This window comes from Archocentrus centrarchus, chromosome 1, assembly GCF_007364275.1.
Source record: "Archocentrus centrarchus isolate MPI-CPG fArcCen1 chromosome 1, fArcCen1, whole genome shotgun sequence".
NCBI lineage: Eukaryota > Metazoa > Chordata > Actinopteri > Cichliformes > Cichlidae > Archocentrus > Archocentrus centrarchus.
The window spans coordinates 4322679-4342567 of NC_044346.1; the positions used below are offsets into that span (position 1 = coordinate 4322679).

Consider the following 19889-nt stretch of genomic DNA (forward strand, 5'->3'; position numbering starts at 1 on the left):
ATGAGTTCTATCATCTGATGATGTATAACTCTTTACTTTAAATGTTTGCTGTCAGTATGAAAAATGAGAACATTAATCAGAGACCTGAGCAAGGCAATCAAACCAGTGTGTGTTTAATAAAAGATCAAAACGAACAGTAACTTTCTTTACAGCTGGATTTTTTGTTAATATTTTAAGTTCAATTAAAAATTTTAAATGAGCTTTTATGTGTTTGCCATGTGTTTCCATTCTGTCTGTTTACATTTCCATTTTTATATATATCTAGATTTTGATTATTTTAATAATAGCAGCAAAATTCAAATTCCACTAGATTACCAACAAACTAACACAAAATTATACATTAGTTATAACTGTTGTTTAAACACTCCTGTCTGCTCCTGTATGTCATGTTTGCAGAACTGTATTAAATGCAAAGTGGAAAGTATTTTTGCAGCCACGCTGCGCAGACTCCCTTCCTGTTTACACACTGACTTATGATTTGGTGCTTTCCTATTTTAGGTTCACACAAGCCTCTAAAGAAAGCCTTGTTTGACAGAAACAAGTGTGTGTGTATGTGTGTGTGTGCTGCTCTCACCCTGCTGGCAGGGCTCCGGATCAGCCTGGTTCTTTTTAACGGTGAGGTCCAATGGGCCGTCCTGGTCAGCCATGAGAAGCTTGCTGAGGACGGGATTCTGTGCAGAGGCAGCAGCCGCACCTCCTCCTCCCCCCCCACCGTTACTGGCTCCCGTACCGTTGCTGCTCTGGGTGCAGGCGAGTGCTGAGGCAGCAGCAGCAGCAGCAGAGGTGGGGCTGAAGCATTGTCCTGGGGTTGGGGATGGAGAGGAGGAGGCAGAAGATGGAGGAGAGTTTGGCGCAGCCAGTGGCCCGGGCGGGGAGCTGGGGGCCGGGGCCAGAGACACCGCTTTCGGCAGGCTTTGGTCCTTCATGATGCCGTTGGGCAGGGGCGGGTCGTCCTGAGTAGTTTTTGAGGTATATTCGGCAGCGAACTGGCGGATCATTCGCTGCATGATCTCACGAGCCACTAGAGGAATGTGAGGGTCTGAGAAACTTGGGAGGTCTGGAGAGAAACAAGACAGGAGAGCAAACATGTTAGCATCAAGTCCTTCAGGAATTTGCTCAGTTGTTCAGTGTTCATCTTATTTATACCATTTCATCCAAAAACGTAATCCTGATGCTTTGCTGAAATAATCCAAAAATCACTTGGAAGAAGGGCTTAAGCCTGCATACTGACCATGCTGAAAACACCATGATATCAGTGTGTACAACAGATTACTGCCTGCCATTATTCAGCTGGGGCTTCTGCAGTCATTCCATCAATTTCCCAGGATTCCTTCTTGTTTTCACTCTTGCACTGTGCACTATGTTATCTCTAAACACTATATTTCAGAGCAGTTTATCCAGGATTTGATCTTGCAGCAATGTGTTCACTTGAATACATTTACACAGGCAAACAGCCCAGATGGTACAGACACCACAGTCTTCATATTCACACAGCCAACTACTATTAAATCAGTCACTTTGACAATACAATCAGCAATTTTATCATTTGAGTATTTTTTGATCAAACCCATTTTCAAAATGGTGTGGGTCTCCAGCATCTTTTAGCATTTGTTTATTTTCTCGGTCTCACATCAACCTAAACTGAATATTTCTGAGTTTTCTGCTCTTAGACAAAGTTCGCAGTCATGGGCTATTTGAATTTTTCAAAAAAATAAGTGCTTTTTTACTTTAGACTCTTGAAAACTGGCACTATATGTGAAATTAAATAGAATTAAAAAAAAAAAAAACTACTTCAAAGCCCAACAAGTATCAGAAGAGCATTGAGGAAATTTTTTTTAAATAAAGATTTCATAATTTAACTTTCTGTGACCCCCCGCTGTGACAAAACAAATCCACATCAAACGCTGGTCATTGATCTCGCTGCTTAATGCACACTAAGCATTACCAAAACAGTGACAATGACAACAATCATTTTTTTATTAATCCACTAATCTGGCATTGTCCCAGATAAGTCAGCTCTACTTATCCCTTTAGAAGCAGAAACTATATTATTATTATTCAGATACATTCATTCATGCCACTGAGTCAGACCCCAAATCCTTCAAACAATACATTAGCCCCAAAACTGTAATCCTGAAGCTGTGCTGAAATAATCCAAAAATCACATGTGCCGCACATACAGTATACACAACCCCTAATCCTGCCTATTGAGCAAGGCATCAGAATACAGAATGTGTTTGCTGCTATTTTACAGCCATTCATCGCACATCTGAGCGCGTGACCCTAGCTTGTGCAATTTTTTTTAACCATGCTGTATGCTTCAAATAAAGGAGCAACAACTTCTGCACACTAAATGTATAAAAATGCTATAAAACATTGATCTTTCTTAGTTTGTGATGAAGAGTAAAGGTGAAGCGAACAGACTGGCATATTGGTTGGGCTCTTTCAGCGAGCTGAGGTCGCCCGCTGTTGATTCTGGTCTGTTACAGATTAACTGGTGAACAAACCTCTGTCAGGCTGGTCAAATCTAACTATGATATACATAATTATATATATATATATATATATATATTAAGCAATTTTTAAAAATATTTGTTGACTGTGTTTTTCTTCTACTGCTCCATCCCTAAGCTAACATTTAATGTTTCCTGTGTGAACAATACAAGAATATGAACAATGAAAATGAACAACAGTATCAAAACACATGTAGATGATTAAAATCACCATGGCAACAGAAACATCAACAAAAGAATATAATAAAAAGGTTAAAAAAGATGCAGTTTGGAATATTAAAAAGAAAATATATTGTCCTGCAAAGAACCATAAACTCTTTCAATAAAAATATGACACGAGTTTATTACACAGGAGCACGTCCACTGAACAAAAATCAATTATCTACTTCCTGTAGAATAAAAACATCAAATTTCCTGTGCAGTCATGCATAAACATATGCAGTGTTAAAATGACACAAACAATGAACTTCAAATTCTGTGCTTTCACCTGAACTGAGTTTAGAACATGTGTTATTCTGGTAGACAGATACACCGTGGGGCCCTTTGCCCACACTGACAGAAGTGCTTTGGGAATAAGGGTCCTTACACATCATCTTACATCGTGTTCACAGTATCGCTTCTTGAGCTAAATACCACACTGGATGGTGCAAAACTGTCCCTGCAATAATCAGAAGACAAGTGACAAACAAATGAGGACCAGCTGATAAAGTTCACAAACAACAAGAATCTAATTTGATCAGCGTTTCAAAAAGACTGTAACCTGATGCATAAGTTTCACTTTAAAGTAAGATTTTTCCAACCTGTCTCTAGCAGGTTGTTTAGGGCCTCACATGCTATGCTCTCATCTGTATTAGTCAACAAGTGGTTTCATCTAACGGTGCGTTTAGAGCAGATACAAACTTTTGCCTCGTGCTGCTTGTGTAACAGTGACATCTTTTCAGAAATAACACAGAAGTCCTGCGATTTTGTTCAATTTTCTCCAAGCCTCTTTTTTTTGTTCTGTCTCTGTACTTGAATCATACAGAGTGGCAAACCCACACCAGAGAGAATCCACAGCCTCTGGGAGGATTTCTGCCCAAGGGATTTTTTATTAAAGCTAAAATAGATTCACACAGACACGTATTCACTTCTATTTCTGTCGCCGAGCGCGGATTTCCATCAGTTTGCGTCTTTGCATAGACTTTTTTTATGACATTGTGCCGCATAAAAACTTTGCTTTGCATTTGAAACACACGATAAGAAGAGTTTTTGAATGATTAGATAGTTACAGCTCTAATGGATTATAAATGAAGCCGCTGTGTGGCTGTTTACCTAAATGTGACGACTGTCCAGGCCAACTGACTCAGATGTTTTCATCGTCACAGACAACTCTGCTGTTAAATCACTCAGTCTGGACCTGAATTCCTCGCAGTAATTGCTGAATGTCGCGTTCTTTCATGATAAAAAAATGACCACAGGCACTGCACAGGACTAACACAGCAGTGATGTTACATGACAACACCTTCCTCACTCCTGCCTGCTGGTGAATGTGAACTTGTTTTATGCAGTGTTTTTATGTGCCTGACGGTCCTTCTGGATCTGTTACTATATGAATGACAGTGTGTGTGTGTGTGTGTGTGTGTGTGTGCCACATCATGCCTATGCCTGTGGGACTGTTTTTCTGTCTAAATATAGCAGCTCCACAGGCATCTCTCCCTGTGTGAGTGAAGCCAGATTGATTGGGGTGAGGCACTGACTTGACAAACATCTGCTTCCTTCCTCCTGATAATACAGCAGCCACTGTCTCCACCGTCTACTCGCTGCACCGCCGTCACAAAATCTCCACCTGCCTCAGGACTGAACGCGAAGCGTTCTTAGATTAAAGGGGATTGTGGCAACTCAGCAAATATTCAGACATTCAGCAGAAGGTGCACTAAAGATGAACACACTGTAAATACAAATTCCAGCTCCACAGTTAAGATGGCACCTACACTTTACGCCAGATTTATAGCTAACCGTCATCTGCAGCCTCTGGCACGTGAACATCCAACTGTTATCTGGTTTAAATGTACAATCAAGACCCAAATTTCATTTGATTAATCAGGTTTGAGGATTTTTGTGAACTCAGTAGTCTCAGTTATGAATTTTTTTTTTTTGACAGTTGCAGTAGACAGGAAATGTGGAGCAAAGGTCCAGCCAGCTGGAAGTCAAACTAGGGAATGCTAAAGGAATTTGTGGCCATGTGATGTGGGTCCTAACTGTTTATCCAATGGACCCCAATATGCTTCAGTAGATTTTTAGCAGATCATTCAGCATGACTCCATTCACCACTGAAGGCCCAATGGTACTGGGCAGTGAAGAGTTTAACGAGTTAAAGAAAGTTTTGTAAATGTTGTTTTGGAGAGAGAGGGAGCGAAGACACAGGAAATGCTCTGATTGTGTGGTCTAAGTGCTGCGCACATATGAGTCAGCTAATTTGATGGATGTAGCCCAAATATTGATGACATCGTGTCCACATGCAAGACTGATGCAAGAATGTGTCTCAATGGGGACAGGGGGATAATAGCACATATGTAATGCCAGATACGCCTTAATGCACAATAAGTGACTGAAGTCAGATGTGAGGAAGGAGTCACATTGAAAGTGGAAGAAACAGGTAAAAGTGCCTTTTACAGGAAATGACAGAGGAGGCCAGCTTAACATTTGCCCGATAATGGTGAACAGAAGCTCTCAGAGGTAACAAAAGACAGAAGGCATTTCACGATGATTTGAACAAATATTTCATTTCAGCGGCGGCTTCGCCACGTTCACGCTGCGGTATCGAGTGTCACACCTCAAATATCTGGCATCGCGGTGACAAAGATTTGACAACAGAAAGGCTGCATTCATTTTCTTTTCTGTGAAAAATCGGATCTGTGCTGTCTGCCTGCGAGAACAAAGATAATTTTGCATTTAAAAGGTTAAATAAAGAATATTGAACCTTTTTAAATGCTAAATACCCAAGATCTGTTTTGGAAAACCTTTTTTTATTGCATTTGCTCTTCATGCAGCTGTGTCCTTTGTACATGCAAGATTTTAGAAAAGTTTTTTTTTGTTTTCTTTTTAATTGAAGCCCTTAAAATCATCACACTGAGACAGGTGTGCGCCTCAGGCTAAAGGCAAACTCTTACATGTTAGCAAATGTTAGAAAAATATGTTTTGCGCTGGTTATGATAATCAATGCTTATATGAATTATTGTCCACCTGACTGTTACTTTCTTGCAAGAATAAAAGCTTTAACACCAGAAGCTGCACCTTGTTTGATAAAAGAAGAATTTTTTTCCGACAGCAAAGCAGAGAAACATCCTTCAGAACATCAACACCGTATCTCAATACAATTAAAAGCTGATCACTGCAAACTAAGTAATAAAAACAAGTGTTTTGCACAAAAATAAATCTTCTGCATAAAGGCTTTGCTATATATTGAGTTTCCACAATATGTTGATATATATTGAAACAGCAGCCAGGCTGAGACTACATCAAGAATACATTTCTTGCTTTTTATCAATACAGTTTAATGTTGTGTTATGTAAAGCATTCTCTCAGTGCCACCTTTTGGATCAATGTTCTCCCACTACACGTTTCACCTGCGTGGCCCGGGTCTCTCCTACAGCAGAGAGAAGACACAGCTGGACGGATCGCACCGAGATACAGACTGTTCTTGAAACTGATTTTCAGGTGGCCAAAATTCATCTCGAGCTGCCGTCTGTGTACTTGCGAGTTTGTGCTCTGGCTCTTCTGAGATTAAGTGAAGCCCTTAAACTCCTCACACTGAAATGCCCACACATTTTTGGACAGTTTTCATCCCACTGCGTCTGCCTTAGGGTAAAGGTCACTGAGTAGACTCTTACATTTTAGCAGAGTCAGCAGTCTAACCGGTTCTCCCAAAGAAACGGCAGTGTTAATTTTTAACTTTAAACCAACAAACACCCCCTGATACCACTTCTATAAAACAGTTACAGACAAGACAACGTGCTCTAAATGCTTGCTTGAGTAGGAGCACAATTATGGAAGACACTAATGAAAAGAACTGCAGTATAGTATACACGGTATATCACCATGATGCAGAAGGATTCAAAATTGCATCACTTCCTGAATACCTTCTGGCCAGGTTGATGCTACACATGCTGGATCTAACCTGAGCCAAACAACACTACCTCTGTCTCATCTCACAAATATTCCTTAGGCTTTCTTTCATGTTCTTTAGCCAAGTTTAATCTTGCAGTTTTGTCCCACAGAGAAAGCAAGAGTCTTCCACTTGGACGCGTCTATCGAGGTTATCGTGCAGTGTCCTTCACACTGTTGGAGCAGTAACAGGATCTCTGATTTCCATAATCACTGCGCCAATTCAACCACCGTGCCTCTTTTAAGGAGGATGGCCACTGCAGCTCTGATTAGTGCTAATATGGTTTGTGCTGTACCTCCTGATTACTACTTCAACTGTGTTTCCACTGATTTTTAGTGTGTTACAAATGTTCCTGTATCCTAACACATTTTTTTGGTTTATTTTATTTGTGAAGGCATGATGCAGACATTCAGCATTGCTAAAGGTTGTTTAAATTAATGTTAAAGCAAGGAGAAATTTCTACATTAAGGTTGCAAGACTTGCAGTGAAAAAGTATTTGCCCCCTTCCTGATTTTTTAGGGTATTTTTTTTGCATATTTCTCACACTTACATGTTTCAGATCATCAGACAAATTTTAATATTAGACAAAGATAACACGAGTAAATGCAAAATGCAGTTTTTAAATAATGACTAACTGGTTGTGCCACCGCTGGCATCAAGAACTGCAATCAAGCATTTGTGATAACTGACAATGAGTCTTTCACATCACTGTGGAGGAATTTTGGCCCACTCTTCTTTGAAGAATTGTTTTAATTCGATCACACTGGTGGCTTTTCCAGCAGTTGGCGGGTTTTCCAGCATGACCTGTTTAAGGTTATCACTAGGCCACTCCAAAACCTTTTTGTTTTTTGGGATTTTTATTTTGTTTTTTATTTTTTTATTTTGTTTTGTTTTTATGGGGCAATCAGACGTGGACTTTTTGACTGTTGTGTGTATCAGTTTACTATTCTGAGACATATCTCAAGTATGCTTGAGCTTCAGGGCATGAACGGACATCCTCCTTCAGGATTTTCTGGTACAGAGCAGAAATCATGGTTCCATCATTTACGGCAATTCCTCCTGAAGCAGCAATGCAGCCCCAGACCATCACACTACCACCACCTTGTTTGACTCTTGGTATGATGTTCTTTTTATTTAAAGCTGTGTTAGTTTTACACCAGATGTAACAGGACTCAAACCTTCCAAAATGTCACTCATGTGCTCTTGGAGTAATTTTGGTAGGTTAGCCACTCCTGGGAAGGTTCGCCACCGTTCTAAGTTTCCTCCATTTTTGGATAATGGCTCTCACCGTGGTTCACTGGAGTCCCAAAGCATTAGAAATTTTTGTAACGCTTTTCAAACTGATAGATGTCAATGACTGTTTCTCAGCTGTTCTTGAGTTTCTTTAGATCGTGGTACGGCATGTTGCTTTCTGAGATCTTTGGGCCTTCGTCAGACAGGTTCTTTTTTAGGGACCTCTTGATTCAACAAGTCTGGCAGTAATCAAGCCTGGGTCTAGCTAGTGAAATTGAACCCAGCTTTCCAAAAATGTGGCTAAATCACAACTGATTCATGATTTAACAATGGGGTATGTTTTTCACATAGGGCCAGGTATGTTAGGGTAGCTTCTTTCCTTTAACCCCTTAACTGGCAAGGGCCCGGTGACGGGCCGTTTGTAGTCCCTTTTATATGGCAGGCTAGACCCTCCCATTTTTATTGACACGTCATTCGGCCAATCATGTAACTGGCTGCACCAAATCACCTGACAAAGCTACGTGACGCCCTCTGAGTATTATTGGCTCTGGGAAACCCATTTCTTAACATGATTGGCCGAATGAGGTGTCAGTCAAAATGGGCGGGTCTAGCCTGCCATATAAATGCACTTCATTCGGCCGGCGGACCAGACGCAGCCAGTTAATAGGCTATGAAATGGGTTGTTCAGAGCCAATAATAACCAGAGGGTGTTATGTAGTTTTTGTCAGGTGATTTTTTTGCTGCCAGTTAAGGGGTTAATAAAAGAAATGATCATTTAAAAACTGAATTTTGGGTTTAGTCAGGTTATCAATGTCTAATATTAAAATTTGTTTGATGATCTGAGACATGTAAGTGTGGCAAATATGCAAGAAAGAAAGAAAGAAAGAAATCAGGAAGAGGGCAAATACTTTTTTACAGCACTTATGTGACTAATTATACATAAAACTCCCCATCTGGTCTGGCTGTATGAAAGGATCTTTTCATGACAGGTCTGCTGCTGAGTTTGTGCATTTTTTGTTATGACTGTTATAATGGAACTTTCTCTTTGGGTTGTGTATATGTGACAATCTTCACCAGTGATTTCACCTGTCATTTTTTCAAAGTATCCAACCTTCCAAATTCAATACTAGTTTCTCACTGTAACTCAACTGTGTAAAATATCCCTCTCCACAGCTTTCTGCATGGCCTCTCACAATAATCACGGCACTGTTAGCACAGGTTGAAAAACTGGGTCGGCCTCTCTGGCCCATTTCTCATCCGATTTAGGGTCTACCTGCGAGGCAGAAATGTCTTTGTCCCAAATGTGAAACTCTGGCAAAGTTACATGTGGGGTCCCTCAGGGATCAATCCCTGGCCCCTTTTCATTCCAACTGTACTGTCATATTATGTCGATGACACTCAAGCATTACAGAGGCCTGTGTCATCTCTTCTTCAGGTCCTAAAGCTGAGCATGATGGGTCATTTTCTAGAAGGACCATTTATTTAAGTTCACAAAAGTGAGTGACATTGTGCATATGACATAGTTAAGCTATATTTGGCATTTGGGGAAAAATGTTAAATGCAACTTGGTATTGCAACTAGTTGGAAATTGACCACAGAAAGAATATCACTGTATGATTGATGGTTCATGATAATCTTTATTTTTTACTATACTGGGCCTTGATGCGGACCGTCAGTTCATCATTTAAGCCAGCTTTCTTCTGATTGGCTACCCCTCATAAACATGTTTACAAAAAGCTTGTGGGTGAATATTTTGTCCTCACAGTCAGAGTTGTGTGCCTAAGATAACCATATCAAGGATATTATCTCTCAGTGAAGACTTGAGTGAGAAAAAAATGACCTAAAACAGTGTTTAAAGCAGTCTTAATTGACTACTTGCATATATGCTAACTTTATTATGGCCACGTTTAACATGAACAACCATCAATGCAGCATATATTTATGACAGACCATTTGAAAATGCATAATAGGTCCAGGTTAATCTTTCTAAAATAGACCTTTGGGAAGATCTTCAGGACATCCATAACTACAATGAACGCAGTAAATGTTAAATGACTGATGACGAAGGGTGTGTGTGTGTCGTACCTTTTCTGTGGAACACAGCATTGAGGAAGTCTTGAGCCTGTCTCTCCAGCCGACTGATCCGAGACTGCTCCTGTTTGTAGTCTTCACACTCCGACAGCACGTGGCTGCCTCCACTGCTCTCCACACTGTGCTCCTACACAGGCAAACACACAGAGCCCAATGAGTGAGTAAAGGTCTGGTGTATCAGAAACTAATACCCTCACACTACCATCACAGAGCTCCACTAGCAATTTTTCATTATGATTGCTTAAACATGTCCAGCTGTTGGTGTCGACGATTCTCCTACAGTTCTGTGTCAACAGAGGAGACGTTGTGCGGCAGCTACATGCAGACTTCTCCATTCTTTGGCCTGAAAAATATACAGGCATTCATAGTGGATTTTTTTTTTTTCTGTTTATCTTGGTATGCATTTATATTGCATTGACCACTGAAAATATTGCAGAGCAAGCCATATTCACCCATTCACCCTCACACACACTCATAGGGTTTTTATTAAGATGACAATAAGATGGCACCTCAGGGAGAAGTGGTGGCTTCTCCCTGAGTAAAAATAGGGAAGCAACCAATTTGACTAGGAAAAAAAAAAAATCAGTGGTTGCCAGGTGATTGCATTGAATTTTTTTTTGCATTCAGCAAATGATTTTAAGCAGTTGTGGTGAACAACTGGTTGCCCAGAGGATGAATGTGCAACACCCTCAACCTCTGGGCGACTTCTTTTGATCTCGGGGTTCAGTATGATTCCCAAGAAACTGGGACATACAGACTGGAGGCAAACTACCAACCATCTGATTGGTAGACAACCCGTGCCCCTTCCTGAGCCAACGTTGCCCCAACAAGAAATTATTAAGAAACAAAGCATAAAATTAGGTGGTGTGATGACTGACCAGATCAACACCAGTGTTGTGTTACCATTATTTTTACAGCAAAAAAAAAGAGGAAATTTGATGTGTGTGTGTGTGTCTGTGTGCACGTGTGGTAAGAAACAAAGCACCACAGATGAGTGTGTTTTAAAAGCTTTTTCTTTTTCTTTTAACCCCTCAGTTCTCTCGTTCTGCTGGCAGTTTGCATGGCTTCAGATCAATGAATCGATGTTTCCCGCCCACTGAAGCTCTTCTGGCATCTCGCAAACAAGCAGAGGGTAATAATGGCGAGACAGAGAGAGTGCTCACACCATACCATATTAATAAAAACTGAAAACTGCGTAGAAGAAGAATACAATTGAGGTGCCATGATTTGCATAATGTGAGCAGGTAACAATTATCTACCATTTAGAAAATACTGGTGGAAAAATCCTCTGGAATCCCTGCAAGGTTTTGTTTAATTGATTTAGCTCCGGTTGCTGATTTAGATTTTTCTTCATATCTTATTGGTGATTACTCTATTACATGCACAAGTGAGCTTTGATAACACACCCACTGTTAGCATGGCTTTATGAGCAGAGAGACAGAAAGAAAGACAAAAAGGGAGACAGAAAAAAAGAGGCAGATGGGGGCTTGATGCAGGGATGGAAGTAAGCGGCGGAAAAATGGGAATGTTTTTAGGAGACAGATGGTCGACCTTGGGGGTCAGAACAGGGTCAAGTTGAAAAACAAGTGACAATCAATGCCTAAGAGAAGGACACCCCCTCCTAACTTCCTTCCCTTCCTTGTTTATCCCTACATACCTTTCTTCCATACGTATCTCCACATATACATTATGTCAACATCTCAAAAACTATTTACCCTGAACTAAATAGAAACAATGGAAGAAAATTAAAAGACAAAGCACCTGCTAGTGAACTCTGTGTGATATGTGTCAAAGCTCTAAGATAAATACACAATGGGCCCTCAACATTAGATTCCTCTATCAACCGCCTGAGAGAAGGATTGGCAGTCTAACAGCACCAGTACTTTTTTCCACTCACTTGCCCTCATAGAGATGTATTCAAAAGCATGTGATAATATTGGTATGACAATTAACAGATGATATGTGACTCATTTTTATCACAGCTTCCAGCCTAACATGACATTTCTGATTTCTTTTTTTTCCTTTTTTTAAAGAATTTGTCTTTTGATCCACATGTCCCCTGCGGTGTTTATAATGGCGACTGTGGTGATCAGAGAGTGGGGGCTACATGCAACAAGGGACCCCATCTGGAATCATGCAGAGACTGTTGCACCCCCCCAACATCCTTGCTCCTTTTGTTCTTCATTTTTAAGTGCAGTGGAGTAACAATGAATGCCTGCAAAACACGAAAGCCTTCTGTACAGCGGAATGAGCAGGAGCACAATGACCACATCTTTGCATTTGTACATATTAAACAGAAGCCTGTCCAATAAACTCATTATTATTCTGCTCAGGGTGCTTTTTTAGCTGAGAAACTCTGAGGATGTACCAGCAGCTCGGCTGCTGTGGGAGACTAACTAATTTACAATCATGTCGGTATCCTCCTCCTCCTTCACACACACACACACACATCTCCAAATCATTATGTCACATTCCTTTTATAGGTTAAATTGGGGTCAAGACCACGATGGTTGAACAACACAAATAACAAGTAGTGGAGCGGGAGGAGGAGGAGAGACAAAGGTGGCGTTTTTCAATAGGAAGCTTAAAACTGGCAGTGAACCAAAAATACAGAAAATGTGGACAAAGAAAATGAGCTGCTTCACAAAAGTAACACAAGTGCTGGAACAGACAGAGAGCAGCATTCATCTCTGTTACTGACAACATGCACATGGAAAGAGCTAATTGAAACACACGAGCGCTCACATTTTATTTTTACATCTGTAAAACCTTCAGGTGGAACATTTTCCCTCTCCCATCAACTCTGCCACACTTACAGAACATTTTGAGTGGAACATGTTTTTGAATGTTTTGCACAAAGAACATGTTCTCATACATTACCCAAGGCCTTCCCATTTTTATTTGAAAGCTTTAGATGGTAAAAGTGTGTTTCAATGTGCACCTTACATATACTTAGGCCCAATGATTTTATAAAGCTACATTTTGGTTTATTTTTTTGTAACATTTAGGAAATGTGCTTATTTGCATTCTTGCTGATATGAGTTTTTTTTTTTTTTTTGGACAAAAGCTACAATTATTAAGTTCAGTGTGGGGCGCAGTGGCGCAGTGGTTAGCACTGTTGTAAGGTCCTGGGTTCAAATCCAGTCTGGGGCGTTTCTGTGTGGAGTGCTCATGTGGGTTCTCTCCAGGTACCCTGGCTTCCTCCCACAGTCCACAGACAAGACAGTCGGGTTAATTGGTGATTCTAAATTGACCGTAGGTGTGAATGTCTGTCTGTCTCAACACATCTCAGCTGAACCATCCAGGATGTCCCCTGCCTCTCTCACTAGGCTCCCCTGTTACTCTTAATTGGATAAGTGGAAGAAAATGTATGGATGTTAAGTCAGCTATCTGTATCTGTCCGCATTCACCACATTCATACAAGGAAATAAAAGCAAAACTGTCAGAATTTATTCTTTGTGCTTGAAGTATAAAATAAATAAATTCCTCAGCATCTCTCTCTGACTTCCCTCTCCTCGTGTGCAGAGCGGCACAGATGCCACAGCACAATTAGCATTATAGCAGGTCGATAGCTGTATATGAACCGAGTTAAACATTATAACATTCTCCACTATAACCTGCCCCCCCCACTCCCACCTCCCCCCAACCATGTAATTATGAGAGGGTCTCATCTGAAAGGGAGACTGAAATGCACTGCCACCTACCTTGACTTTCTCACGTCTCAAGCAGCAGAAGAGACAGTTCTCATCAAAGGACCAGTCAGACACTTCCTCTGGCTCACAGTCTGAACGACAGAAAGCATGCAGTTAATGACTGATTCAAACTCTCATAACGCTCAAACTCTCCTAACTTGACGGATGTTCTTCCTGGGAACAGAATCTGTTAGTGTAACAGAGACAGCAACAAACAACCAAACAATGTGGTAAACGCTTATTGTGTTTTGCACTATTGCAGTTATTCGGTTTAAACATCCAGGCACATGAGTGAGGCGCAATGTATCACGTGAAAACTCCAAATTCACAAGCTTACAGCGAGTGACAGCTCGGGGACCACAACTCCCATCAACCGCAGCAATAAAGTGATTCCCTTTTAAGCGCAGCTGCTGACTAAATTCCAGCGACGGCCAATTTCATACGTCAAGCATGCTGTGTGAAAATAAAGCCCACCTGTGATTGACAGATAAGCTCAATCAGCTATCAAGCACATTATTGTTAGAGCACAATTGCAGCATGGACTTCCTCCTTTGTGCGTGTGAGATGTGCATGTAAATATATCTGGATCTGCTTCATGCCCATTTCACATAGAAAGGATAATTTCCCCCAAAAATGATTTCTCATAAATGTGCTTCTCTGGATGAAGAAATTCACTGGCGTGTCCTTGTAGTTGTATCAGCTTCACATCATTAAACTAAAATCCTGACGGCTTCCTGTCTTCTGTCTCTGGAAGGCTGCAGAGTCTTTGCTTCTAAAGGTATTTACCCACCTCTGCAAAAAGTAACAATGTTACTGATCAAATATACACAAGCATTCTGGAGGTGATAATAATGCTATATAGAGCTATTTATTAAAACTATATTTTTTACTGCCGTTGTTTGCACTGACAGCATATAGGCATTTATCACTGAGGTATGTAAAAGGCAAAATTTTAGTTTTAAAGTTCTAAAGAAAATAATGGCACAGATTTCATACAGAAATAAAGATGAAAACTGCATTTTTTTTTTTTAAATCACATAATGGCCCTTTATATATTCTTTGTCCAAAACAGACAGAGCCCACTCCTAGAAAATGGCCTTGAGAAAACTTCTATAGGAAAGTATGAGAATGTGAATAGCCGGGAGACTTCGCTCCTTTTGTTTGCTTTTTTTTTGTCAGAATGTCTGAATCAAAATACTCAAAATGCTCTCAGGAAGGACAGATGTTACTGGGCATATGGTAACGATCGAGACTCAGTTTGATGGAGAGGCAGGAGCTGAAATTTAAACATCATTTTATAACTGTACACATGTATAACAGACTATACTATATAAATGACAGAAAACCACAAAAAGCTTCATATAATCCATGATCAGTGGTTTCTCACATCAATAATAATCCTGTGATTTTGCTCTTATGATTGATTTGAGATTATGTCAGCGGCAGAAATACATTTTTACCAACATAGCACCTTCTGATCTGGTTACAGCTGAGCTGTTGCCATGGTATTACACCTCCATTTAAAATGCTCAGAACAATCTGAAACTGCATCACCAGTGAGCGCCATACATATAGATAGATAGATAGATAGATAGATAGATGGATAGATGGATAGATGGATGGATAGATGGATAGATGGATAGATGGATAGATAGATAGATAGATAGATAGATAGATAGATAGATGGATAGATGGATAGATGGATAGATGGATAGATGGATGGATAGATGGATAGATGGATAGATAGATAGATAGATAGATAGATAGATAGATAGATAGATAGATAGATAGATAGATAGATAGATAGATAGATAGATAGATGCAGAGAAAGAGAGGAAAGGCCAGAGGAGTGACAGAAAACATGGAGTGTGCTTCAGACTGAAGGGAAAAGGAGGGACGAGTCAGCTCCACAGAGAGGAAAAAGAACAATATTGATATGGTCACAGTATCCTGTGGATATGAAGTATGTGCCAATTCAAATCTTCAGATCTCCAAAATGACACCTTCTCTGCAGCTAAGCAGACACGTCGACTCTAAAACCAAAGTGTTTCACAAAGTGTTACAATGTGAGAATTTAATCACAACTTCATTAAACGGTAAAAATCCGGTAAATGTAACGTGTGTGATGTTCATTTCAACATAGTTAAGATCAGCGCTGTGATATATCTGCAGTGCTTAACAAGCAAAGTCTGTTTCTTTCTTTAATACATTTTTAATAAGTATAGGAATGCCCTCTGTCTCATTAAATCTCTTGATATTTCTTGCTCTTGATTCACTTTTTTCCTTGTTTACCTATTACCCTGCTACACCTGCACACAAAATGCAGTAAAAGCTCTGCTTTTCTCTGTAGTTACTCATATTGTGCGATCCTTGCAGAAAAAATAAACACAAATTTAGTTGTAATTTCCGGACATCGCAGAGCACGTCTCGTGGACTGCACTGCGCGTGAGGACGGATGTCATCATTTTATGCAATTTTAGAAAAGCTTAACTGTCACAGGTTTCTTTGGCGATGCAATGAAATGCCGGAGCAGGGCTTGATTTATTTAGGTTGAAATGAATAACAATATTTAGAGCATTAAAAATCAAATTTAAAAATGAGCTGATTTATTATTAGCAGAACAGCAGAACTTGGTGCTGATCTTTAATGCTTCATTCGCCTCCATCAGAAATGGAAAAATATACAGTACACTGTGATGTAATAAAGAAACATTTGTAAATGGCCTGAAGCCGTGTTTAGCGATTCTATGCTGTCCCATCTTGTTACCCTCCCACTCTGCTTGTTCATGTTTCTGCGTGGGAGGTGGGCAGAGCAGCAGAGGTGGGTCCGTGGAGGAGCCACACCTGACACCACTTCTGCGACTGCTTCATCACAGGGTTGAGTTCCCTACATCATCTCTCTTCTCCCCCAGAAACCAGGACTCTTGTTTGGTTCACGGCTTGCATACATTTCCACTCATCCTTGCACTCTTTACAGTTGATCTACATTTTGTTCACGGTAAGATTCGTTTGATTAAATAAATTTCGTCATTTCAATTTCCTCCTCTGTGTTGACTGTGAGTTGGCATACACACTGGAAACTGATGTTTCTGCAACAAACTAATATCAGCAACTGTGTCCATACATCTATTTATCTTTCTATCCATCTTTTTTTTTGCTCGTTTGCCATTTATAAGCATAAAAAGAACAATAAAAGGAAAAAGAGGAAAATTCATATTTATAGGATAATTCCTCACGATACCTTCATACTGAACACAGAATCTCACAATCCCAGACACAAAACACAATCAAATTTGAGCTACAATATAAACTAAATAAGACCGCATCCTGTTGTTTGACAATAATTGAAACACACAAAGCAGAAGCACACATTTTACAAAATAAAAGCAAATAAGGCACGAAAGTAAAGCACACGAGGGCAGAACGGCAACAGCACGTTACAGACAGATGACAGCACTAACATTACAGTAGTGTTTGTACGTTTGTTTGTACCGTACCATGACCTTCCATTACTTTGTAAGATTAGAAAATCAATAATCCAATTTGTTTGACTTGTATAATCCCTCACAGTAAACAGCAAGTCTGCAATCAGTTTTGTAAAAGCTGTATTATTTGTTTCGAGGTAAAGAAAAGCGCTCTCCTCACATTTGATGCTGCAGCGTAATTGATTACAAAGCTTAAAAAATTGATTTTCACACTGCGCTGCGATGAGCAAGACAAAAGGCTGCAAGAACCAAAATATTTGAGGAATGTTTGGAACAACATGATGATCAATGAAAACATAACAAATATGATTTATAGAGCAGCTGAACCCTCATCCTTCTTTTACTGTCCCCTCTGGCTATAAAAGCCGAGTCCTTTTCACATCTTGATCACTTCCCACAGCAAAGTCGGACTACAGCTCTTTTCCAGTTCCTGTGAAGAAAGTCTGCTAGCTTATACATTTCGTTAGTTTCCCCTTTTTTAATGTATGCGTGTGGATATGTGCCATAACAGTCCAGCTTCCCATGCAGACGATTCAGTTACCGCTCGCTCCCTTTCTTTTTTTGTCTCTTGCAGGAAAGAAAGGTCAAAGGTGAGTTGTGCTTGAACCTCGCGGTTGTGCCACTTACAGTATCCCTAGGAAGTCGCCAATTAAGCCTCAATCCCACAGCCAGCTTACCCCCCCCGACACACACACTCAGTATTCAAGGTATTTGTGAGTGTGTGCAAGTAGTAAACACAAAGACGATATTGGCACTGTTTACATGAAGCTTTCAGTGTGTGTGGTCCCCGCTCAGCTCTCAGCTTGTTTACATGCACTTAATCAGCTCAGCATATCTGCAGCAGCAGCTCCCGGTTCCTCAAACACACAAACCAGGAAACCTCAGGTTTGGTTGAGATTAAGGGAAACATAGTTTTGCAAGCTGCTGCAGATATGATTTCTCTGCACTGCACATCCACACGGTTTAATGTGAGCTTGTGTATCTTTACATATCTTAGTGTTTGCCCCTTAGCACCCTGCATAATTATGCTTGGTTTTGTGTACAAGTTTACTGCGAATAACGGGCCAAACAGCAGGGAATCCGCTAGACTTCAGCTTCATTTGCTCGGAATCGCACAGCAACAGCGTCTTTCTTAAACCGACCTTTAACATTTCTGACATTTTGATCGTAGGCACAGAAACCAGTTTTCTGCACCCACAGTACTCAGATCAGTAAATATGTAACTCCAACTGAGGACTGGCTGACTTTAGCTTTACACAGAAAGTCTGGGAAACACAAAGGAAGATGAGGGCCCTTTGAGGGAAAATAATTCATGAGACAGCATTTAGTTTAGCATTTAATTTAGTTTCGTTTTTCCCTTCAAGTCACAAAGAATAACTTCTCGCTGGTGTTTATGTGCCAGCTTTACTTGGAGACAATGCGCCAGTGTGCATGTGCATGCAGGAGTGTAACGCATGAGTGAAACGACATGCCTGAAATATTTTTAAAATGCCTTAAGTTGATGGGGGATGGGTCACATGACACCAGAACGCCATGTTGACCTTGTTTTTCTGAGAGTGAGCTGTGTGTGTTTGGGCAGCCTTCCTTTGCTTTATTTTCACAACATCCACCAAGAACGTTTAACTACTGGGTTTGGATGTTTTGGTGATGTAAAAACTCATGTTGTAATTCCCATAAGTGCTCTGAGTACTGTGCATGGCGGAATGACTTGCACAGTAACAAATGGCAGAATACATGAATGCAAACACACTCTTACAGCATCCTGAGATCCAGAATGCTCTATAACCACAAATGTACTTACTATAATAAATTTATATATCCGAGTTTGTTAACCATGTTGGAATCACAGCTCCATCAACAGCGTGACGCTGGAGTTCTCAAAGTTTGGTGATTTACTGTTTTTCAACTAAAGGCTGTGATTATAATTATGAGGTTTTACATCTCTAGACACCAGCTGTACACTCACCAGCCATTTTATTAGGTACACCTCGCCAGTGCTAGGTTGGACCCCCTTTTTCTTTCAGACCTGCATTAATGCTTCATGGCACAGATTCAACAAGGCGCTGAAAACATTCAGAGGTCCGAATCGACATGACAGCATCACACAGTTGCTGCAGATCTGCCGGCTGCACATCCATGATGTGAACCTCCCGGTTCCACCGCATCTGGGGCATTGTGTTGTGGTTGCACCTCAGGCTGTCCAGGAGCTCAGTGATGCCCTGGTTCAGATCTGGGAGGAGAGCCCCCAGGACACCATCCGTCATCTCATTAGGAGCCCTGATGTTGTCAGGCACCAACAGCCTGACCTACTGATACAAGACATTCTGACCCTACCATCCGAATGTTGCAGCAGAAACAGAGGCTCATCAGATCAGGCAACATTTATCCAGTCTTCTGTTGTCCAGTTTTTGGTGCACTCAGTTTCCTGTTCTTAGTGACAGGAGTGGCGCCCGCTGTGGTCTTCTGCGGTTGTAGCCCATTTGGTTTGATGTGCTGAGCATTCAGAGATGCTTTTCTGCACATCTCAATTTCAACAAGTAGTTACTGGAGTTACTGTTGCCTTCCTATCAGCTCGAAGCAGTTTGGCCATTCTCCTCTGACCTCTGCCATCAACAAGACATTTTTCTCCAGAGAACTGATGCTCACTGGATATTTACTCTTTTTTAAACCATTCTCTGTGAACCCTGGAGATGGTTGTGCAGGAAAATCCCAGCAGCAGTTTCTGAAATACT

At 40.6% G+C, this 19889-nt stretch overlaps 1 protein-coding gene across 1 annotated transcript in view; it reads right to left on the reverse strand.

The window, feature by feature from the left end:
* lcor (ligand dependent nuclear receptor corepressor) overlaps positions 1-19889 on the reverse strand; it is a 76996-nt gene that overhangs the window by 10286 nt on the left and 46821 nt on the right. Inside the window, exons 3-5 of the mRNA XM_030729907.1 lie at positions 13686-13765; positions 9976-10108; positions 575-1057 (exon numbers count right to left, since the gene is read on the reverse strand). Coding sequence (XP_030585767.1) covers positions 575-1057; positions 9976-10108; positions 13686-13765 — 696 coding nt within the window. The remainder of the gene's footprint in view (positions 1-574; positions 1058-9975; positions 10109-13685; positions 13766-19889) is intronic.